At 44.8% G+C, this 24,270-nt stretch overlaps 1 protein-coding gene across 2 annotated transcripts in view; it reads right to left on the bottom strand.

Moving 5' to 3' along the window:
- The window catches only part of SMG1 (SMG1 nonsense mediated mRNA decay associated PI3K related kinase), a 67,143-nt gene extending 58,064 nt beyond the window's left edge, over nucleotides 1-9,079 (bottom strand). For both annotated transcript variants that reach the window (XM_074598728.1, XM_074598729.1), the window contains exon 1: nucleotides 8,736-9,079. In XM_074598728.1, the coding sequence (XP_074454829.1) occupies nucleotides 8,736-8,824 (89 nt within the window). In that variant the 5' untranslated portion in view covers nucleotides 8,825-9,079. The remainder of the gene's footprint in view (nucleotides 1-8,735) is intronic.
- Nucleotides 9,080-24,270: the final 15,191 nt, after the last annotated feature.

The following is a 24,270-nucleotide window of genomic DNA, read 5'->3' as shown; positions in this document are numbered from 1 at the left end:
CTAAGTGATTCATTTTTAAAAATACAGTAACTTCAATATACTAACTTGTGCACACAAGACTTCAGAACCTAAATTCAACCAATCACTTTAAAGGCACTCCTCCAAGCAATAGTGGAGGTTTTACATTAAAACAATACCCATCCAAAACAAAAATCAGCAGAATTTTGTTCAACTCAAGTATATTTGGAATCACTCAAATTATTTACAGAGGGCTTTTCCTAAGCAAACTCTAAAGACCTACTGTTTTTATTTTAAGCTTTGGATAGTTCATTTGATTATTTAACAAAAAGCGGGACAGATCGTTCCTTTTCATTCCTGTAAATTAACTACAACTTGTGTAAGGATAAACACCACATGTTCTTGGGAAAAAGCCTCATTTTTACTTTTAAAGACAACACTGTGATCAGAACCAGTAGACAAATTCAGGAAAAAGGAATTAAATACATCTGAAGGACAAAAGGGAAAAACACAGATAACATTTTTGAAAAGCAGTTGTTACTTAAGCTGTCTCTGAAGGCTTGCTATTTTCAAATATAGCTCGTCCTCAGTATAACTGGAAGAGTAATACCACGAGGGCTGATATTTGAAAAAACAACTGGAATGAAAGAAACTCCCCCACATATTTTATTCTCTTGAGAATGTTAAAAGACAACATGGAATTTGGAACAGGGTTCAAAAGAAGAAAACTGTGCTTTTGCCCTGTTCTCACAGTGAAAGGCTAACACTAGGTTTGTTTGGCAGGTATTATTCCCTTCTGCTCCATAAGCAAATTCATCTTTAGATAGACACAATAAGACATTTTCCTCACTCAGTATTCACTCTGGCATCACATCTACTGTTTTGTCAAACACTTGCACTGTTTTATAAAATAGGCTATGCTACTCAGGAGTAAAACTTAGTAAAAGTCTCCTCATGACAGTCAGCCAGGATTCTAGAAATACTTACACAAGTTGGACCTTCATCATTCACATAAATCACACTGAACAACAACAAAGTTCTGCACTCTACCTTCAAATGGTACAAACTTTTAGTGTGTCTACACCACCTGCAAGTTTTCCAGTCTGCTACAGAACACCCAGATTTTCTTCCTGTTCTGAAACCCCGGGAGACTTCCAGTTCACTTTGAGGAACAGCAGAGTTTATTAGAGAGGATTCGAATTATTTAAGCCTTTCAATGAAACAGACTGACAAATTTTCAATTGATGAATTTAAGTACTGATGGGTTCCTAACAGCGTACCTCCCCAAAGAGCATCACTTTTTTTAAGGCGATGTGCTGTAGACTGTATCATCTCCAATTGCCAAGCATTAAGTCTGAAATTCTTAAGTCTGAAGGCAAGCTGATTAAACGTAAAATTTTTAAGATTTTTCTGCATATCCCAATCAACTGAAGGACTATACATGTTCTCAGCTAACCTCACTTCCCACAGCACAGTCTTTGAACATTTTGTAAAATTTTCCATTGTGGTAAAATACATAAGCCTATTGTTTTCCCTGGGAAGAACCACACACTCACTTCATACTGTCTTTAGGAACAGTTTTCTACAAGCTAATCTGTTCACACTTCATCACCCAACTTAAAGGTGAGCACAATTTTATTAAAAATTTATATATTTTTCTCCTTTGTTTCAATTCAAGAGCCAAGAGTTACCACTGAAGACATTGTTCCCACTACAACGTATGTGCAGCTTAGATATCCAGCGGTTTCTGCCCTTTCTTTATGAGGCAGGGAAAAAAACAGTTCATAGAAACATACTGCTTGCAGAGAACTAGGTTCTGTAACCCAACTGGCTTCTGTGGTCCCTATTGCTTTGAAGGATGTTGAACTGGAAGAAGCCTGCCGTAAGAGTCACACCAGAAGCCAACCCCACCATCTCACGGGCCCACGCATTTCTAGCTGTCCAGTGACACACACTATTTCTCAGGTGGGAAGCGCATTTAAGAACCGCACTCTAGGCTCCTGCATCAGCACTCAGGGAGTTTGTGGCTTGGGCTCATCAAGACCTGGGGATGTGGCCCTGGTACCTGTCACCTGCACTCCCGTACCAAGGAACACGGAAGCCTGGGTGACACAGGACACTGCTGTGTAAACTCACAGTGAAGCACAGCCTGTGTGTACAGGAAGAGACATTTAATTTTCAAATCTGTACCAGAAAAAACACCATTTTTCATGTCAGTAACGTATTCATGATTTTGAAAAAGAACCACTTAAAACTCAAAATGCAGTCACTCTATGGACAGGTACTTGCCAAGGTCTCACAATTACCTTTTCCCCCTCCCTTCAGCCCTTTAAGGCACACTGCAGCCCTTCCACCAGGTGACGGGAAGAACTGTACCCCCGGCTTCCTCAACTCATGCCCGCATTGCAGGAGGGCACTTTTCCTGTTCACACAGCAGTATTTCCGCTTTAATTATGTTGTGCCAAGCAGATGGGAGGTTATGTGAGAGACATAAGGTTTAGCGTCATCTTTCAGAAGAAGTCTATGTAACAACAGATTTATCAGTTACATATATTGACATTGTAATAGACATGAACGAACATTGTATATTAATAAAATCACAAGATACAATGTTAGCAACAGATAAGCAGAAGTACAAACACAAACGTGGTATTAGACAAAGATGGAATGGGAAATTGCAAGGATGAACATGACTGTTATTACCTTATACTGTAGCTTCAAAAGCTTATTTGCCACTTTATGCAACACTACTCTGTTTTATTTCCACCTGAAAAGCTCATTGATGGAGACTAAGCAAAGTACTTCAAGAGCTCACATGACAGTTTTCAGCTGTGCCTGGTTCTGGGTGGAAGACTACCTGATTACCACCAACACAGCGCCAACTGCCTGCGTACACTGTTTTAGCAATATCATTTATACAGAAGAGATTGCATTCAGTTTTCTGCAGGGTGATTTTTAACCGGCCTTTATCCATCAGAAAAAGAAAACAGTCCACCCACCTAAATAAGATGAAATGGGCACTAGTTCTCCCTAAAAAAAAAAAGCTACTTTATTTTTTTTTCCAAGGACACATAAAAGGAAAGTTAGACTTTTCCAAAAATAACTATATCTCATTCCATCAAAAGTATCAGCACAATTTGACTAGCCAATTTGTATGACTGAAGAAAGCACGGCTGAGAACAACTGGCTTTAAAAAAAAAATACACCTTTTCATCTAGAAAAAAAGAGAAATAGGTCAATCAAAAATATATCGTGTTTCTTTAGTTATATGGAAGCCTTAACAATTTTTGTCCAAGGAATTTGTTTTGAACAGTGTGGTATATACTATTCAATATCTGTAGCTCTTTCAGAACGACCCTGCCATATGGATATTATTTTGAGACAAAAATCACTTAATTATTCTATTTGATTTTATTTCCAAGCACAGGATCTACATGGAAGATTTATTCTGGGACAGCTATACTGTATAAGTTGTATTACTGTTCAAGTCAGTCAATTTTACTTGCTCTATTTGCCAAGTTTATTTGCTGTAATGCAGATAAATTTTCCATTGCTTAAAATCTTTATCAAGAAAACATTTAAAACTTTGAATCACTGTATCCACTCAAATTAACAGCTTCCCACCAAGTTCCCAACCTTCCTTCCACTGGCACGCAGCTGTGCCAACCTTCTTTTGCTGTGCTCTTCTATCATCACTTGGTCCATCTTGCCAAGCCCAAGCCTGGCTGACCCCACCCCAAAGCCTGCTCCTGTGTTGAGAGAGCACAAGAGTGTAAGTGGCTGTGTTTTCTACTAGTGAAATAACAACTAATTATTTTCCTACTGCAATTCTGCTGTCTTCACTGCTGGACAACTATCTGCAGTCACAATAGCTTTTCAAATCATGATTCTGCATCACTCCCTTCTTGCACAGTAGCTCACCAATCTCCTTCTGTCCTGCAATGAACATTCGGAGGGAATGTCAGGGATATGTATCACGTATATGCACCCCATTCTTCTGTTTCCATATGCATCTTCTGATAGCCAGTTTTGGATACAGGATATTATGCTAGCTAAACCATTGGTCTGACCTAGCATGGCTATTCTTGTATGGAAGACTATCAGCACTCCAAGTTCCTTTTTCTTCCCACTGACACACTTTCATCTTCTTTCATCTTTCTCACATCTCATTCTCCTCTGTCTTCACATTAAAAACAAAGGCTTTCACATCACAAACTTAGGCTCCCCCATTTTACCAAAAAACAAAAAGCCCTTTGATCTCATACTTTCCCAACTTTATCAGCATATTCACCACACTCAGATGTGAAAGGAGATCAAGAATTACTTGTTGCCAGTTCAGCATCTCCCACACACAGTCCACTGAATCTCCTCCCAAGGTTTCCACTGACCTCTTCACAATGGCACCTCACAACTGATTTTGCATCTCATTCTCTAAATTGCCTTCAGCATCACAGGCTATTTTTTTCTCTCTCTCACCCTATCGTACATAACTCTCTCACCCTTTGCGCTCTCCTCTCTCTCTCCCCACTATCCCTGAAGAGATGGAGAAGCCTCACCACTTTCACCCTTCACGATTCTACACCCCTTCTCAGGTAATTTCAGCAATGTCCTCAAACATTTCTATGTTGTCATCTTTCAGGTCTCTACATTACACATCCATCCAGACTAAGATTCCAGCCTACTTCCAACAAAAGTTTTCTGTGTACCTTGTTGTACATGCAAACGCAGAAGAAAGGGTCTCTGTCTCAACTTTCCTTATATAGAGCACCCATCCTGCTTGTCATTCAACGTGTTAATCCAGCAGTATGAACAGACAATACCCACAACTAGTGCTTGCCTTTTACAAAAGACACGCCTCTGCCCTTCACAGCCACGTAAAAAGCACTGCTCTAACCATCACTTTCTTAGCCCATTTACTCTGATGAGTTTCCTTGCTCCCTGCCAATACCTCCCATTCTGTCTTTAATTAAACAGAGGGTACTTGTCCTCAACGATGAAGCACTAGCCAATACTGCTCTCCTGCATAGGTTATAAGCTACCTGGAAGGAGAATCATATTTTACTGTCTTGTCCCATTGTGTCTAGACCCATGGGGACCTAGGTGGTAGCTTAGTTTGGCAAGCACTGTGCTAACAGAAATTAGTAATTCATAACACTGACTTATATTGCATGAGAAGAATACACTTCACTTTCAAGAACAAATTTCAGTACTGAACCTAGTAAGACACTTCTGTAACTTTTCTCAGATGTGAAAGATTTTCTTTTTCGCTTTTCCATATACTCCCCTGCTAATCTACATTTATGATAAGAGAGACAGAGAGGTCTTGTTAATTGAAATCTTACCTTCCTTTTCCCACTTTCACCTAAGAATAAGAAAGCCACAGTGCACCCTACACTTGCTAACCTGCTACCCTGCACTCTCACTCCTGCTTAGTACCGCCACAAGCACGTGAAACTCGCTTTGCCACCCAGAGCATTTCCTATCAAAGGGAGGTACTGCATGTTTCAGTATGTAATTAGCCTTTAGTACTCTACCAAATTTACTCTGCTCACATGCAAGATCTGCACACTGACATGATTTTATTTTTTCCCCCAGAAGTCGTATCGGGAAAAACGCAGCGAGATCTGACAAGCAAAAAGGAAAGAAAAAAGAAGTAAAGGTCTAGAAAGCTATGAAGATTAGGAGAAGGGTGAACAAGATCTTATCAAGCCTTCTCAAGAAGATCCTCTCTGTTCTCTGTCACATACATCCAACATTTACCTAAAAAGTGTTTGTGTTGCTACTAATTTAGAGTCTGGTTCACCTCAGTGAACACACTAATATGCCCCCATATGTTAGAACAACTTCTTCCTCTGTAATATACAGCTCTATCAATACACACATTGTAGGAAAACTAGTCCATGTGCATCTGACAGATATGACTGCATTCATGCAGACACACAAAAAAAAAGAAGTCAAAATCTAATTAAAAACTACTCTCCCTTAAAGAACAACGTGGGCTCTGGCCTTCAGTTTCCCACTGTTTTCACCTCAACTCCCAGTGCTGATTAGCATTACTAAAAATTCAGAGGAATACGGACCTAGTAATGACAGTCGGTCTTGTCATTTTTTTTACACACACAAGTGTGTGTTTGAAAACACAATCCATCCGATAATACACCTGTGCATTAGCAGTTCCTTTTTTCCCCATTTAGGAACATGAAACAACTATAGTTTTCATTACTTCGGCCACGTGCATTCCCTGTTCCACACCCTGCAAGAAAGCATTTACCAGTAACATCACCCTTGCTAAACGAAACTAACAGTCAACAGAAAAGAAAGGGGAAGGAAAAAATATCGGGGTATAATTTGTGTTGCAGGGTTTGTCTAAGAGCATACTCAAAACAATCAACGAAAAAGAAATGCTCATTGCCAGTTTTATATAACAGATATCCTTTCAACCATGCATGTGAATCACTTTTAAAAATTACTTAACGCCAAAACAACAAAGACTGATTTAATCTCTGCTTCATTCTTTCAAGCTCTTACTGGAGACTCACAGGTTCCATATCACCAAAGCTATCTTTTTGAAATTTAAGAAAACTTGAGCATAACATATAGAGAAAAATGTCCTCTGTGTTTGGGACTGTGTGAACATTTCTGATTCCCGGGCGCTCTCACCAGATTAAAAAAAAAAATCATCATATTTAAAGGAAAGGATAAAGTTAAATTCTTACAAGTGACAGGATCAGTGAAAAGGTGTTACCTATTTCTTAGCAGGGGCCCTAACCATATAGTGTGGCGGAAACAGAACTAGGCCCTATCCGTGCTATGAAGTTCCCCTACTCTGCCACACTTTCTCTACTGCTTTCAAATTATTGCTTCTGCTGTGGCTTTTGGGATAATTATTTTAGCAGCCCAGTTTACAGCAGCTGTACTTGAGCAGTAAGGAGGCACCAAACTACAGCATGGGGAATGGAACAGAGTCAGACACAGAGGGAACCAACTTCTTCAAGCAGCCTTATCACCGGGCAAAGCATTTCTGCAGCTACACTCTTACTTTCACCCCTAACACAACTGAACCTATTGCAGACAATACCATATTGCAAAACGTCAGCTTCCTAGACCCCGGTAAGAGGTATTTTTTAGGATAAAAGATAGAACTTGTGACAAATTAATATATCCAACTAGAAAGCATTTATAGAAGCCACCCACTGCAAAGACAAGATATACATCATCCATTTTCTTCCAGGTGGGAAGGTCAAGAGTTAGGGTCCAGAATTCCAGGCTGCAGCCCAGAAATCTGAAGCAAGGTAGTAGTGAAGGAGTAAGAGAGATATCAGACTTCTTAATCCCCCCCAAAAAAATCTAGATGCTATAAGAATATGTCACCAACAAGGCTTGCAAGTTTTTAAGTGAGGGAAAAAACAGTAAGTTATTTAACCAAGTAGTTCAATAACAGAAGAAATTAGAACATAAATAACCATGCCCCACACCTCATTAAGAATTGGATAGCCTCTAGCGTTAGCCCTAGAGGCTGCGCTGCTAGCCGCTCGAGCAAAAGGAAAGCTTCCTTCACAGCAAATACTGAAGTTACATCTGTGCTTCATAAGATCTACCTTCACATCCACCCAATTTTCCTTGCCCAAATCACACGCGACTCAGACTGTCATCTGTAAATACATTCCCAAGCATGTGCCACACTGTTCTTTGCTGGAAATTTTAAAAGTAGGATCCCATACCGTGTTGAAGTTTCTAAAACACTAAAAAAGCCCCAAATCTTCCACATTAAAATAATAAAAGAAACATCACATTTCTTTACAATTTCTACATGACAATTTTGACTAGCAAAGCAGAGCAGTACAGCAAATACACTAGTGCCAGCGATAACAGAAGGAATCGAGATCTGAAATACACTCTCTGCACTTGACTAAAGAAGTCAACAGACTTTGAATTTCACTGGCTAAGAAGTGCCAGGTATAAGCACACCCTACAACCTAACACCTTGTATAAGCTCTCACTCCAGCCTGCTTACAGCTCAACTACTTTCCCCAGATTAAAAAAAAAATATGAAAATAATCCCGTACTATTTTATTAACCCTCAAAAGACTAGGAGTACTTCTGCAGCCTCTGATCTTCCCTCATTAACTGCCATCTGAGAAATAGGCTGAAAAAAAATGCCGGTATCAAGCCCAGCCCCAGCTCTCGCCCCACCGCAGCCCCCCAACGCTTCAGCCCCCCACTCCAGCGTCTGCCACCGGGAAGGTGGGGAGCGGGGAGCCGCCGCCCACGGACGCAAACCGCCATCCGCCACACACGTTACAGCCACCCCGACCGGGGAGGGACCGAGGGGACACCGGGAGAAGCGGGGGAGGGAGGAGGGAGAGGCTCTCACCCGCCAGCTCGGAGCCCAGACCGGGGTCCCACCGAGCCCTGCGCGGTGACAGACCTGTCCCTGTCCCGTCTCTAGCCGCCGGCAGACACGGATCCAGAAATCCCCACCCGCCAGGCCACGGCGGCGGCCGGCCCCCTCCCCGCCACCTAGGCCCGGCGGCCGGCCCGCCGCCACCCGCCCCACGCTAGGCCCGGCGGCCGCCTCCTGCCCGCCCCTAGGCCCAACAGCCAGGAAGTGGCTCCGCCGCCGCTCCGGGCCGCCGCGGCCCGCACCGCCCCGCTCCCCCAGGGCCCGGCAGCGGCGGGGCCGGGCCGAGCCGAACCCAGCCGCAGCGGTCCGCTTGCCCCGGCCCCCCGCGCCCCGCAGGCGGCCAGGCCGCGCCCCCTGCCCCAGCCCTGCCCACCTGGGTTGCCAGTCATTCCAGCCCCGCGGGTGGTAGTGCTGCCTGCTGCCGGTGCCGCTCAGCCGAGACCCCGGGGCTCTGCGGCTCATTACCTTGCCCGAGACGGCATGGCCGGCCGGGCAGCGGCGCGGAACAGGGGCGGCGGAGGAGAAGGAGGAGGACGAGGAGGAGGAGGAGGAGGAGGAGGAGGAGGAAGCGGTGGGGAGAGGCGCGGGCGGCAGCTCCTCACTGGCGCTCGACGGGCGGCTGCTGTCTCACACCGGAGGGAGGGGACGCGGCCGCCGCGACTGCTCCGGCTGCTGCCCGGCCGCGCGGCATGCCGGGATGGCGGACATGAGCCGCCCGCCCCCTCCGCGGGGCAGGCTGGGAGGGCGGAGGCGCTCCGCCTCCGGCCGCTGCGGGATGGGCTTCCCCGCCTGCGGGGAGGGGGGTCCCTGCCGCTGCCTGCCCCGCGGGGCACCGGGCGGCGGTGTCCCCGTGAGTGGGCGTGGGGGAGCGGGCGGCCATGGTCGCCAGCACGCCCCGCGGCGCGAGGGGAGCGGGGGATCCCACAGCCCTCCCGGGTCCTGAGGGGAGCCAGAGGCCCCTGGGCGTGAGGGCGGCCGGGGGATCCCAGCCTGACTAGCGTGAAGGGATCCGGGGTATGCAGGGCCCTGAGGGCAGCCTGGCACCCCTGCACCCTGAGGGGACCAGAGTCCCCGGGGCGTGAGGGGAGGTGGCAGCTCCCGGTCCCCAGCTGTGAGGGGATCCCAGATGCTGGGTCCTGAGGGGAGCTTGTGCCCCTGGGTGCTGAGGGGAGCAAGGTCCCCAGGGCATGAGGGGAGCCTGGGCCCCTGCGTGCTGAGGGGACCCTGGGGCCCGTGAGACCTGAGTGGAGCCGGGGCTCTCAGGCCCTGAGCAGGCATGGAACACCCCTTCCCTGCTCCCACCTTCCTTCGTTAAGAGGATGTGGACATTCTCCCCCCTTCCCTCTGCAGGGTCCGTGCTGCCCCAAGCCTTGCTGGAGTGTCTGCGGGGAGCTGCGACCCTCTGAACAGGCCGGATCCTCATCCCCACGTTTCTCCCCGTTGGCACACGTCACCTGTTTAGGACTGCCAGGGCAAAGTCTGATGTTTGGCAGTGGTCAACAAAAGGATGGTTAATCCCGCACTAAACACTAACTAAAACCCTAAGGTTTCTCTTCCTCCCAGCTGCTAAAACGCATTTCAAAAGGAAACTAGTGAAATAGTGTCTTTCTAAGCCTGGATTACTTTTCTACGTAAAGCAGTCACCACATTTGCTAGAAGGGCATTTGGTGCCCATCGTGGGGAGAGCCTGCCTGTAAATGGGAAGGCAGGCAAACCTGGGGGGACAAAAAAAATCTCAATTTGGTAGGTGTTTGAGTACATTTCCCAAAAAAAAGAAGCGAAGACTGTCTCAGGCATATTTTTATTTCTCCTGCAAGACCTGTAAACTTGCGTTAGCTGATTTGATAAACCCAGTTCCTGACCGCAGGATATTTCCTTACTTATGAAAAATTACAATAGTTTAGTCAGATGCTCAGCAAAGAGGCCTGGGTAGATCAAACTCGTCTTTTAATTACAATATACCTACATTTGAAACCAGGGAAAGACCTGAGGAGACTTTTAAAATTCCCCTGTGCCTAATACACCACGGTTCTGGTGGTGACTTAGCTAAGACAGATGGCATACTGCTGCCTCCGTTGGATTCTGCTGGGCAGCCATCATCCTGCTGATACGGTCTTGTTGGCTTACGGTCCACAAGCAATGCGTGCAAGACATGTACAGATTTCAAAATCAGTTTGGGGACAAAAAAAAAAAAATTATATTACAAGGCTTCATTGCAACATAATGCCATTTTGATGCAATATGACCCAGTGCCCATCAGGCTGCATTTCAACTGACATACGCTTGTATATCTGAAGTGAATCAGTTTTGCAAAAAACATCAATTCCATGAGCCATGATAGATGTTTTTTCCCTTCTTCTTTATAATTGAGATGGACATCCAGAATTATACAATATGCAGCAAAATTAGGTTTTTATAAGTATAGCAACAGTACCTGCTGCAAGTTTGCTCACCCTTCCTGACAAAGCCTAGGAGATCCTCTGCCCCTGGTGATGCAACAGGTGATGATTTTTCTTTGTATTTCAGGACTGAGCAGCATCCCAATGGTAGCAACAGGAATCACTTGAGGGGCAAGGTAACACTGGGAGTGTATTTTTAACTACCTTTCAAATTAATTTAGCAAGGGGAGGCAAGAAAGCAAGCCGGCATACTATGACCAACAACTGGCTGCATATAGCAGGAGTTTAAGAACCACTGATTTACTGTTTGGTACAGTAAATTTTGTATCAGAAATCCTGTATTCTAGAGGCGAATTTGCTGCAGTCTGTGTGGTCTAATTCCCTATTCTGAGTCTAGTTGTCTCCATTTGTAAAATGGATCAGCGAGGTTTAGCTTTCCAAACTGCTGTTGTGCACATCTTAAAACTGTAAAATGCTATGTAGCTTTCAAATGAAAAGACGTACTTGATCTGTTTCTACAAGGATGATTATATTGTGAAATTTGAATGGTGTTATAGATAATAGTTAAAATGCTCATCAACAGTTGTGAGATAGAGCAATAATTGTTTGTATAACACTTTCTCAGTTGCAGATTTCAATCAGCCGCCTTGCAAAGATGGATGAGGCCATTCAGACACCACTTTGTGTATGAAGAAGCCCAGGGAAGCTGAGGCCAGGATTTTCAAAACTGCCTTCTAATTTTCTGTCCTTAGGTTTGGGACTACAGTTTTGTGTACTTAGTGGCCAGCACTGACATCAGTTGGAGCTATAGATTCTTGAGTCTTGTTAAAAAAAATAAGGTGTCTAAATCTGGGCCCCCTCAAAATAGAAATAAGTGGACTTAAAAGACCTGTCTTAAATCTCAGAATGAGTCGATGACACTCGCGGAGATATGTCTGCCGTCTCACTCCCAGGCTTATGCTCAATCCACTTCATCAAACTGTCTACATCCATCCTAATGCGGACCGCTGGAGTGACAGGCACTGTGAACCGCACTTTTCCTGCTTTATAATTCATGTTAATGATTTCTCTATTTAATATATAAAAGAGAGCTGTATTAATCTGAATGTTATTTTTAGTTGGAATAAAGTGCTGATTGTATATATTTAATGTGCTGAAATAAAGCGGTAAGCACCATATTGCAACTTTCACCCCTTACTAGTTTACTTCCTTACTAAGCAATATGTCTAGAAAAACCAGCATGTGCTGAGAGTTACAAGTCACTTTTGGCCCTTGGCTCCCCCTGATCTGTGACAAAGCTGCAGATTGAGAGAAAAACCAACAACCACGAGAGGGAAAGAGATGCTGTTTCCTCTTCTGGAAATAGGACAGAAGCCAAGGAGCAAAACAGTATTTAACTAGAGCAGAGAAGTACCAGACGCCAAGATCCTGTAGCTTGTATATTGCAGATGGATGCCTCTTAAAAATTAGAAAGGATTCCTAGAATAGTTATTCTCTATACCTGCCAATTCTACCGCTTTGATGGGAGAATCCTGTTTTTATCAGTCACCTACCAGATTTTCAGTTAAATGGCCCCAAACGCTGTTTTCTGGACGCAGCAGACTCAAAGCACATGTGATGTGTGGCCAATCTGTGCAGGCATCGAGAGCCCGGGGTGTCCAGAACATATTGTACTTGTGGCGCAGGCACAGCACGTCAGCGCATGCACAGTGGCTCCCTCAGGATTCCTACTGTTTCTTCATTAAAAATGTCGGCAGGTATATAATGATCTATGAAGATCGTACTGCCGGGCAAAGATACTGGCTACTGTGAACAAATGGTGCGGTCTGTATTGCCGCCTACTTTGTTTCATCCCCAAATGGAATTTTTCCTTTCCTATGGGGTGTATTAGTACAGAAATCCAATGTACAAGTAAATAGTCCTAATAGCAAGGCATATTGAACCATTCTAGGGTTTTGTGTTTAAAACCTTTTTGATGCAAAAAAAGTCAATCTTGCATTTTAGAATTTCATAACAAATGCACTGTGATTTGAAAACTTACAAAAAACATCTTTTATCTTCTTTTCTTTACATAAAATACTAAGGAAAATATTATTTTACTATTTCTGAGTATTTATAAAACCGCTCTGACTTTAAGTGGGATAGCACATGGAACCATCTGCTCCATTTCCTCAAGGTCTTTTAGAGGATAACTTTTACTGAACAGTATTCCTCTCCAGCAGCGCAACAAATACAATACATTCACTTTCTTAGAACTTGCGTTTTTGCTCTACTGAATTTCTCTAAGGCTATTATATCTTCAAGGCATGTTAAATCTCCTAATTAAGGTAGCATTATGTACAATATATGAGTAAATATTTGAGTTCCTGTCACAGATGTTCATTATAGAAGTCCTTGTCTGTGTGTATGAATGAAGCTGTTTCTTCATTTTCTGGTTATTAACAGTATGCTTTTCTGTTTATTAACCATATGCTTCCTTAAGTGTCCTAGACATCATTTACATATTGCCAGCAACAGTCATATATAAATGGAGCACTTCCATTTAAGTGACTGGTTCCTAAAGAAGTAGTCGTTGGAATTGCTTTGACCTGACAAATATGTAGCCTAAAACAGTTCTATGTCTTGGAATATTTAGGTCTTGAAATGCCCAAGGAAAAATGTTAGAAAAGTAAATTTTTTTGTCCATACAATCAGCCATACTACATCTGTTAAATTTCAGGCAGGGTAAAAATGGTGAGCTAGCCCAAAGTAGTAGTTTCTGTGCTGGTCTTCAGGAGGGCAGAAGCTGCAGCAATCCTTTTATGAGTGCTGGAAGTCACACGGAATGCCTTAGAGGAAAGTCATAGTCTGCATGCAGTGTGTTATGTAGCTAAATTGACAGCATCATAGCAACTTGGTTAAAAAAATTTCTCAACAGCTCTGAAAATCAAACTCTTCATGGAACAATCTCATGTCTGATTGGTAGGCAGCACTGGCTGAGAATCAAGTATGCTTTTACTCATGCCGAATAAAATGTGTGCCACAAGCAGCGGTTCCCTCTCTTCTGTTCAATCAGACCATGCCGTACCCAAGGTCCTGCCCAAGATGTTCTGTTATCTGCAAGCCAAAGAGTGTGGCTGGAGATTAGTTCATGTTGCTGCAAGAGTTGGCTGTTTTGACTGGCAGCCGTTGGGAGGTTTGTGCCGCTTGCATTATTTCTGGAGAGCCCAGGCAGAAGCTTAATGAGAAACACTGCATCCTGCAAGAGTGAAAAGCTGAATCAGGACTTACGAGCAATTGCGTATTATGAAATGCTGCACAAGGCTGGAACGGAGCTGGCGTTCGCTGTGCTGCACTGCAGAAAAAGACAAAGGTGGAGCAAGAAGCAGTTATCTTTTACCTTGGATGCCAATAGTACAAGACTATTATATGGCAAAGTCCTTTTCAAAAATTAATAGTGTACTTGATGCTTCACCTTTCTGGTGAACCTGAGCATTTCCATCTGCTAAAATAACTGCTCCATCACATAAATTTTCATGCTCTACAGACCCAAGTTTATGTCATGTTTGTTGAAGGAGTAATTTGAAAGAGGCTGCCAGGAAAGTATCAAGCCCTTAAGGCATAGTTAGCCCAGGGAAATTTGTTTGTATGGTGTAATGAATCCAACTTGGTAATTTAGCTCCGTTTGGTGCTTATTGCTGATAGTGGAGTGCTATGAAAATTAAAAGAAAAATCAGTCTAAGAGGTGCAGTACAATTAGAAGTGAAACATACAGTAAACTCCCCCAAGGTATTTATCATTTAATTTTCTCTAATTTTAACTGCTTTTTCTAGGCTCATTTTCCTACCTGTTTTTTAATGTGTTCCCAGTCTCAACACTACCAAGTCCTTATCTCTCCTGTCTTTTCCTTGAAGCCTCTGGAAAAGACTTTGATGATACCACTAGAGATGTCACTTGGGGCATACTTCGAGTGACAGCTCAATAACCAGCCTTTATCAGAAAAAACAGAGTAGCAGAGCACGGAAGTGCAGAGCCATGGGGCCAGACTCAGAGAGAGATTTAAGCAGCAGGTCCTTATCCACCAGAGTTCCCTGCTCTGACCCAGGCGGTCTTCTGTGGGACTGATTTTATATGTGGAGTACAACCAGAATATCTGTCAGTTCTGCACACGTTTCTCAAGTCCCGCTCGGGTTTTCTCACAGTCCTTCTGAAGGGTGTTTTTGTGGAAACTCACAAGTTGAGGTGTTTGGCCACAGAGCTGCCAATGGGACCAAAAGTTATTACCAGAGGACCCACAGCCCACCTGCTGGCCCAGGGACCACGTAACCTCTGCTTCCATAAGAAACCAGCTAAAACCAGCGTCTTTCATGCCACTGGGTGTTTGCATGATAACGTGCTACCAGGGTGGAAAATCAGTCATCAGCAGAAAGTGAATGGAGTTGGACACCTTCCCTTGTGGCATGTGGATAAAGTTGGGGTAAATTCAGGGGCAGCAGCAGCAGAAGTTGCTCTGCTCCGGCTCAACTGTGTCTCTTCTGCTTGGCGCTGCGGAGGACGGGCATTGCTGCGGCCGCAGTCACCTGGCACGATCTAGAGCAAACCCAGGAGGGTTCAAAGTCTCCACAGGGGAAGCTGAGGCCCCAGGCACTACTTGCTGGAAATCTCACCTGCACAATTGTTATTGCATGTTATTTTTGTGAGAAAGGCTGTGTCTAAATGCTGACACAATTCAAGCTGAATCAAATGAGAATAAATTGCCTTCTACTGCCCGATACCTTCAGTGCAAAAGCTTGGTATTAATTTGCAGCTGTGAAAAGCTTGGTGTGGGAGAGCTGTCTAGCATTATGTAAAAGAGAATCTGATTTCCCAAATAACATACATGCATTGTAACCACCAAATCATCTTCCTGTAGTGCCCTATCGAAATCACTGCAATTTCCAGCTTCTGTAACAACAGCCTTACAAACCACAGCTTCCTTCAGTACGCAGCTTTGACTCATCCTCAGGCCAGAATGAAAAAATAGTATGTGTTCTTGTGCATAAAAGGCACACATTATTCCTACACAACCTGAATTCTAACTTTTTCCCAATTTGCAAGTTTTTCTTTTGCAACCTTCATTAAGTTCTCTTTATGAGATCTTAGGATGTTAAATCTTAGGCTTTAATCAGAAATAAACAGAAGAAAGACAGCAGATCTTATCATGCAGTACTGACATGTTCTTTTAACCTTTTTTTTTTTTGTGATTTACACATAATTGACACTTCTTAGTCCCTGATACTTGTGGTTCCTCCTGTAAAAAACATGTTATTCTATAAAACTCTGTATATTGTAAAGCTTTCCAGGCAGAAGTTACATCTTTCCTTATGTTTAGCACAGTAAGACCTTGATCTAGTTGGAATCTTGGCGCACAAGAATTCTGCTATAGAAGAGTTCAAGATCCTGAAGTCGGTGGGAGCTTCATCATTTGAAGCAGAACAAGCAAGAGCGCATCTCTCTCTCTTTCATTATTTTTCAAGACCATAGTTTACACCATGCTTTTGCCCAGTTCCTCATAGCACAGCCGTCCCCTTCGGGCCACAGCTTGTGGAGCCGATGCACACAGCAGCGTTACAGCCCTTTCACCCAAACACCTTTTAACAAATACGATAAGCCTTTCATTCAGCTAGAAAATGATCAATAAGTGACATAAATTTATTGTCATCTTTCACATAAGTTCCTTCAAATTCTTATTTGAGATACTAATTAGATTGTTTTCAGCCTATGAATTAATTTCTCTCAGTTCCTTGAACTCATTGCTCGTCAGTCTTGCAGATACGGCGATCATCAAGAATGAATGAAATTAACCTTGAAATAATCAGTAATGCACAAGGATAGTGCTTCATCATGGTGCTTTTTCTTGTTATTTCTGTTCACTGAATATAAAAACAGGCAATGTTTTGCTCTCTCACCTCATTTATTCAGATGTTTTTGTAAAACACTGACACTAGAAGCTGCCCTGCTTTTATTCCATGTCTGATGCGCCCATTAGTTAAACACCTACTCTCCAGATAAATGGAATTCAGCTCCAAGTGTGCAGAGCCGGTCCACCAACCCCATAATGACGTGTTCACAAATCCATAAATCCTGGCTGTACGCTTTCGCCAGCACACAGCTAAAGAACAGGCTAAGCGTTTAAACACTGAGAAGAAAATCCACAATGAGACAAAAAAGTGACACTGAGAAATGTAGCAGCACGAACCAGAGCTGCACAGGTAATTGCTGTTTTTTGAACTGCATTTGTGGGTATGGTGTGTACATACATACACCTATGTTTCCATACACACTATCTGGATCAACTTAATTGATTTCCTTTAAATCTGGAATCCAAGTTGAAAAAAGGAACATCTAAGTTTGAATGAACTATATCCTTTAAATTTTAAACTTCGCAAGATTAAAAATGACACTGAAGCAAATTACAAAGCAACCCATCACTTCTAAGACATACTGAAATCAATTGTTCGAGGTAGTTTTTTAATGCATTTCCCTCGTCTTGCCATTCCCCGCTGCCTGTGAGTGCGTTGGCTGCAGCGCGCTGGCTCCTGAACGCCGAGGGTGCTTTCAGGGTATGGCTCCTACACCGGCACAGCTCTGTGCGCTGAACCATGCCGCTACAGTCCACACCACATAAACGCTGCCCCACACACATCAGGGAGATGCACATCAGCATCTGAAAGCAGCTTCACATGTAACTAACTGGTTTGTTAAATCGGTGAATAGAGAGTGATTTGCATAAGTGACAGGTTATACATGCTTCCTTTTGGTTCCCCAAACCCTACTTCATTACAAATCACATGCCTTAGTAAAATATGTAAATTTGATGTACATTTTTGCAAAATGCCCGAATTGATTAATTACTTCATTTTATTTATATATTTAAATTCTTTTAGCAGGGCTCAGCTGCTCGTAGTACCTGCTGAATATTTATAGCTCTGTGTTGCACTAAGGTGGTGGAGACTACCTCACTACTCGCAGATTCCTGGCTATGGGTGGGCTCTGATTTACACAGGGAGGGCCCCATCTCCAAGCTCTGCTATGGCCTTCTGGCCCAGTAGCTGAATGACAGTATATCTGTCTCTTCCTGAGTCACGGCAGGGCATAGACCGACATATTAACGCAAACTGGAAGTGAGGGCTATGCTAATATGTCAGCCTGTGCACGGGAGTGGGGAAATAGGGCAGGGAGCTGGGAACTGCAGCCTCAGCTGCCATCTCAGCATGAACCGCGGAGCTCATGAGAGGGGCTGTAACTCCCACCTCGAACGTGGAGCTTTATTATTTTATAAGCTGCCCTATTTATTTCTAATTTTTGCCTGCTCGCTTGCATCCACTTTGAAAGGGGTCTTCCCACGGTACTGACTCCCCATTGGGCTGGGTTCCAAGGGTTATTTTCCCTCCTGTCTCAGAAGGAAGACACTCTGGTATGCTCAAACCCACTGCTTGCTGGCCCTTCAGCCCAGCAGCAACCGCTTTCCTGTGTACCAGCTGCTGTAAACCCCCAATGATAATTTCCCTTATGTCTTGGTTTTCTTAGTAAAAGAAAACTTCTGTACTGGCCAGAGTGGTTTGAGCGCACGGTGCCAGCACACGGTTAGGTTCCTCCAGCCTGCTAGTGCCACTTCTGTCACTGGGATGCTGCTGCTTCTAGCGCAACCACTCTGCCACTTGCTGGGAGTCAAAGTGGCACCGCTCGACTGGCACAAACTCAGGTCCTGCCCCGAGTGGGGCGCAGCCTTTGTCTGCAGCGTCAGGACATGCAGTCCTGGGAGCTGGTCAAACCCAGGCACAGACGCTCCCTCTCACTGCACACCTCCACACCGCTCGCCTTGCTGCGTGCTTCGCTCTCTCCTGCCCTGCACTGGTGGCCAACAGAATGGTTCTGTTTCCCTCTCATTCACACCATTATAGTTATGCATTTTCCTTGGTTTCATCTGTTTTGCTTCATGTAGTATCCATGAAGGACCACCATACTTGCATTCTCTGCCCCGATCCTTGAGTTTGTGGGCTTATCTTACCCCAGCAAGTCAGTGCCTCTTGCTATTTGTAGACTTGTCTCTGAACAGCCTTTTCTGTAATTATGTCTCCCCAAAATTAATGATTAGGAAATCCTTAAGGTCTCCAGAGCTGCAGTTCACCTACACCATGCAAACACTTACTCCTTGATCTGAAATGGTCTCTTTACTGGAGATAGCAATGGCATGAGAACTACGCAGAATGCAAGCTGAAGACCTGAAGAATAAGAGGATTTTGGATTTGGAGGGCCATGCCAAAAAGGGAGGGCAAGCCTTTGGCTACCTCCCACATGCGAAGTTTGCCTTGGCTTCAAAAGTGTCTGCAGTGAAGCCACCTTTTTATAACCCTGCCCTCAGAGCTGTGCTGGGTCAGTTCAGAAGTCTCAGCACAGACTGTCCCTGGCGTAGCCAGGCTCGACAGTGCAGGTGAGAGGCCAAAAATTAAACAGCTCTCCTCATTCTGAGCAGTGAGTTATGAAATACACATTCCTTGTGGGGCACTGGGAGTTGCTAAATGAGTTTCTGATAGTCTCCATAGCAATGGAAAAGCATACTAAGAAGAGAAACCACAGAGAAGATATATGCCAGAGATATGTCTCCTTGACAACAACCGAGGCACGGGGCTGAGAGCTGCCTGGAGAAGCTAAAGCTGGATCCTCACGTCCTCCTCTTCTGAAGAGACTCAGGACGTCAGAAGGGGCTACTCTAAATAAAAGCAACAAGCACCAAAATGAGAATAACTGGAACCACTAACACCAGGAATAAAGCTACCACTGATTTACATGAATTGGAAATATATGTCTGGGTATATCAGTTCCTTTGCCTACCTACGTGAATTATGTATGAGTTTTATATATTCACACGCTGCAAAGTCAAGTATTCAGGCTTACTATAGGCCATGCAGCTGTCTCCAGTCCTCCGGTTTTTTGCCTTATGAGATATTCCCTAATAACATGATCAAGGGAGATTTTTCTGTAGGACCCCTGCCTTGTTCAGCACACTAGGCAGATGATGCTTACTGAATTGGTGAGTCAATATTTTGTCTTTCCCTTGTTGTTCAATAGCTTGCCTCAGGCCTTCTTTATTTCATGCTGTACAAACGTATTCACAAAGACAGAATAAATTCCCTCATGACAGTTTTCTGCAGCAGTTATTATAGCAGCAAGGCTAAATGCTACCAAACTGAAATAATGCTAAAAATATTAGTAAAAAAAAAAAACAACACACCCACAAACCTGCAACTGCAAAGGCACAAAAGCAGGCAGGAGCAAGCCAAAACTGTTCTACAGCTGTGCCGCTCACCAGCTCACCTGCAGCGCTCCAGCAGCCAACTAATCCAGATGTTACTTTTGCTCTCATTTCTCTTTCTGTTTACCCCGATTTTGGGAAGGTTTTCTAGTGGAGAATACCCAAAGGCCCCCTCCCACCCCCCTCGCTCAGCCCTCAGCCCCTCCAGGCAGAGATCGAGTCAGCTGTGGGCTCTGTAAAGGAGCTGCGTTACGGGGGTGTGTGTGTCTAAAAAATATAACTAATAAGTAATACCAAAAAAACAGGGCATCATTCAACTCGGTGCTGGGTTCTCCCAGTGAACTTTGGCACTGAGGGCAGGTACTGCTGTACAGACTTGGGATTATAATTTAAAAACAAAGCGTGGGGCCCTGGTTTATTCTTCAGTCAGGTGCTGAGTATTAAGCAACGTCAGGATTGCAAAGCAGGAAGTTCTGCCACTTTTGTAATAAATAAATAAAATCATAGCCGAGTTGTTTGAGATTTTATTGAAATTAAATCCTATTGTTTCCCGCATCTTGCTTGTAATTGAAGGAAGTAATTGCTCTTTGATTGCTTAGGCGATTTAAAATTAATTCCATTGTTATACCCTACTTCGGTTGTTAGCTGAAGGATGCAAGTCTCCCAGGACGGCTGAACAGCTCCTGCCGTGTTCTTCCTCCCTCCCTCCCAGCTGACTCTTCCCTGCTTTGGAGTTTGCAATATATCCTGGAAACCGGGAGGAATCTATGAATCTTTCTGCAGTGGTGTCAGCAAAGATGGCTTTTGCTGTTTGCTACCAGCAGCCAACTTAAAAAAATTAAAGAAAAAGCACGGTCAAAACCTGGAGCCCAGCAGGCTCTAGTCTGGAAGTGATGCGTCCCCAAGGCAGCTGAGGAGCCCTGCCTTCCTTCAGGCCAGCTGCTGCTGAATCCTGGCAGGTCATTCTGGACCACGGTTTGCCCCTGTGAGAGGGAAAGGGCCACCAAGGCACGAGGATGAATTCAGAGAGCTGGGGCTCATCCTACAGACGTAATTGTGGGTACAGTGTGAAGTACAATGACTCTGACTTTGGGGTCATCCAACCCGTCCCCTGCTAGGAGTCAGTGTTATTATTCCCTTTTATCTTTCGGAGCATATTTTTCATTTTCTGCACAAAAAAAAGTGGACTTGTTTTGTAGTTAGCCCAAAGCTGCCCATACTGTCCCTGCTCCCTGAGGAAGTTTTTCTTCCAGAGCCCATGATGTCATCAGTGACTTGGACCTGGCTTTTCTGGACACTGTGTGCGGGCACTTGTGTGCCAAATGGAAAAGGACAATGGCAAAATACTTCACGGGCTGCCAACAAGACAGACTGCATCGCGCGAGGTGCCTGCCTGCAAAGCCGATTAAATGCACAGCACTCGAAGAGAGCCTCGAAATGCGTTCAGCATGAGAGAACAAACCCACCGAGCGGGCAAGACCCGGAAAGGACAACACATCTGAAAAATAAGGGAGATTTCCTTAATGCCTTTTATCCACGTGTGCAAAGCTGACAGTCTTCATAAGCCCTGGGATAGATCTTGTTCACGTTGTGTCAGTAATACCATTTGTCTTGTGGCAAGAAACGAGTCGGTCTGCCTCAGTTTAACCTCGCGGCTCCCCAGCCCGGGGTTTCTCTCCCTGCTGCTGCAACGTGGCTGCCTCCGGAGCCAGGAACAATAGCCCGAAACACGGCTCCGCGGTTCCTGCAGCAAATGCACAGAGGACACCATTCCCACTCCAGGCTACAGGGGTTTGCTCAGGCTCTCCAGAGGTCAAATATTCTCCTTGAAGTTAGAGGAATCTGTACACAAAGACTGATAAAGCCCAGCGATGGGGGTTGTATGTCCACTTAACTTCAGTTGAGCTACAGGCAAGCAGGAGCAAGGGGATGCAGGTCAGGAATATTAATGTGAGCCCACAGAAACTGTCTTTTCTCCTCCCTTTCTTTTTCAGAGTGTTTTTTTTTTCTTTAATTGAAACAAAAGATATGAAAGGGGAACACTAAACAAATCAACAATGAACTCCACATAAAAGGAAGTTTTCATGAATATCCCAACCTCCAGCTCTGTAAGGGATCAATATTCATTCTGTACCAGATGCGGTAAGTATTGCAGTGGCACTAAATGCTATTCAGGCTATTATTAAACCATCAAACAAGAGAGAAAATTGGAATACAATTGCTGTGAATGCTGTTGGGCCACAGACAGATCTCAGCCACGCGTGGGAAGACTCACTTACTATTAAGGACTGTGGTAAGAAGGAGAGAGCAAAGTGTTTCACTTAGCGGTGGGAAGGAACCGCACAGGACACAGGACTTTTGGCCAAGGGAACATCCCACCCCTGGAAGCCAGGCTCTCCCCTAACAGGGAGTTTATCCCCACAGCTCTGTTCAATAGCACAGGTATGCCCCTGCAGTTCTGACACCAGTCCCTCGCTCTTCTGTATGACATCTCCACCAATTCCTTCAATATGTGACAGGTTTATTTTTACTCTAGGCCAAAAAAGAACCTTGAAGTGCTGCAGCAAAAGAGCTACAATGCTGTGCTTGAGCTCCCTAATACTAGAGGGGGCTGAGAACACCACACAACCTTGGCTGCCTTCATTTGAAACAGCGGCTGGATCCAAATTTTGCAAATTGTTTGGATCTTTATGAAAAGCCAAGCTGCAAGCCTTGGAGCAGACAAGTCTGTCCAAAATGTGCAGTTTCAGGTTTGGGGATGTGCCCTGTCACAGAAAGACCACAAACTTGAATAGCTTCTGGTAAGACGTTGAGAAACGTGAAGTGAAAAACTGAGCTGGAAAGCAAATGAGCAGAAGCGAGTCAATACACTGCCTGTCAAATATAGAAGTGGTTTTCAAACAGATGATAGCTGAAAGTAAAAAAATACAGATGCAATCAACAGAATTCCTACCTGGCACAAATTTGTTGCAGCAGTGGAATCACCCCAGGGTTAAACTAGAGTCTGTGGGGTTTCAGGTGATGACTTTTGACAGATGATGAGAATTTCTCCTCCTCATCCCCCAGGAAAGCTGGGCCAGTAGCGATGCACACCCCAAGGAGCACTCCCCATGCCAAAGGCTCTCAGTGCTGGCCAGCCTGGGAATCCTACTCCTATTGAACTCCCCTGATTCAGTGCCTCTGCCATGCATTTGTCACCTTCCCTCATTGGACTCTAGCTCCCCCCAGCTCATCACCCACAGCTGAGACTCAGGTCCTGAAGGATACAGGTGGGACTGGTGTTATAATGATGCCAGATGCCCCGTCTCTGTTGGGGGTGGGCTTGCAGGGCAAAACTCTGGCTGTGCTGAGGAAATTCAGGAATAATTCAGTGTAAAGAGATTTAAAGAATATGGTTATGAAAGACTGAAAGAAAATGGCTGTGCTATTATTTTACCTGTCTTTTCTAGGAGCATTTCCTGACTCCCTACGTTTCTGTGGGTTTCAAAGCCGAGTCCTCCTTTTTCACCTCCTCAAACACCTCCTCAGTACCTTTTGGGGGGTGGCAGGGATGAGAATGTCTGGAGTCTCCCTCTGATGGGAGGACGATAAAATAATGAGATACTGTCAGAGCTCACCTGCCTTCCGCTGGGCAGATGGGAAAATCACATCCCTGTACGTAACCCTGTTTTGTAAAGCACAATACCAATATCCCGCAATATGTGCATGCATTGAGGGAAGAGCAGGCAAAGACGGTGAAGGTTTTAGCGCCATCTTTCCCCAAGGTGACACAGTCAGGACGCCCACGTCCCTCTGTCCACCCTGGCCAGGGCCGCTGCAGGTCTGTGCTGGCACACGAAATGGGGCGGCCGGTCTCAGAGACGAAAAGGAAAACAAAACCAAGGATGAAACCTTTAACCAAATTCTTTCGGTTCTGAAAAGGAGCTGAGGCCCCTGCAGTCACCCCAGCGCACAGCGTGTTTGCCCCAGCTCCTCCATCTGGACTGACTCCAAGCTCGTGGGTGGAAGACCTGAACCCACGGTTTTCCCCAATCCATGGGGAAAGCCGGCAGGCTGGAAGGGCACTGAAACTTCCCACTCTGCCCATGAAGGGACAGTGCATCCCTCTGCCCATCAGGCACACTGGGCTGAGAAGGTGTGAAATACCAATACTGGTACTGGCAGCGCTTGGACAGGAGCAGGGAAGTCCTGGACCCCCTTCTCTCCCCCCCAACCCACAGCCTATACAGGCAGAG

This window comes from Larus michahellis, chromosome 8 (genome assembly GCF_964199755.1).
Source record: "Larus michahellis chromosome 8, bLarMic1.1, whole genome shotgun sequence".
NCBI lineage: Eukaryota > Metazoa > Chordata > Aves > Charadriiformes > Laridae > Larus > Larus michahellis.
Note: the sequence above shows the minus strand (reverse complement) of the source record. Positions and strands in the feature narration are given on the sequence as shown.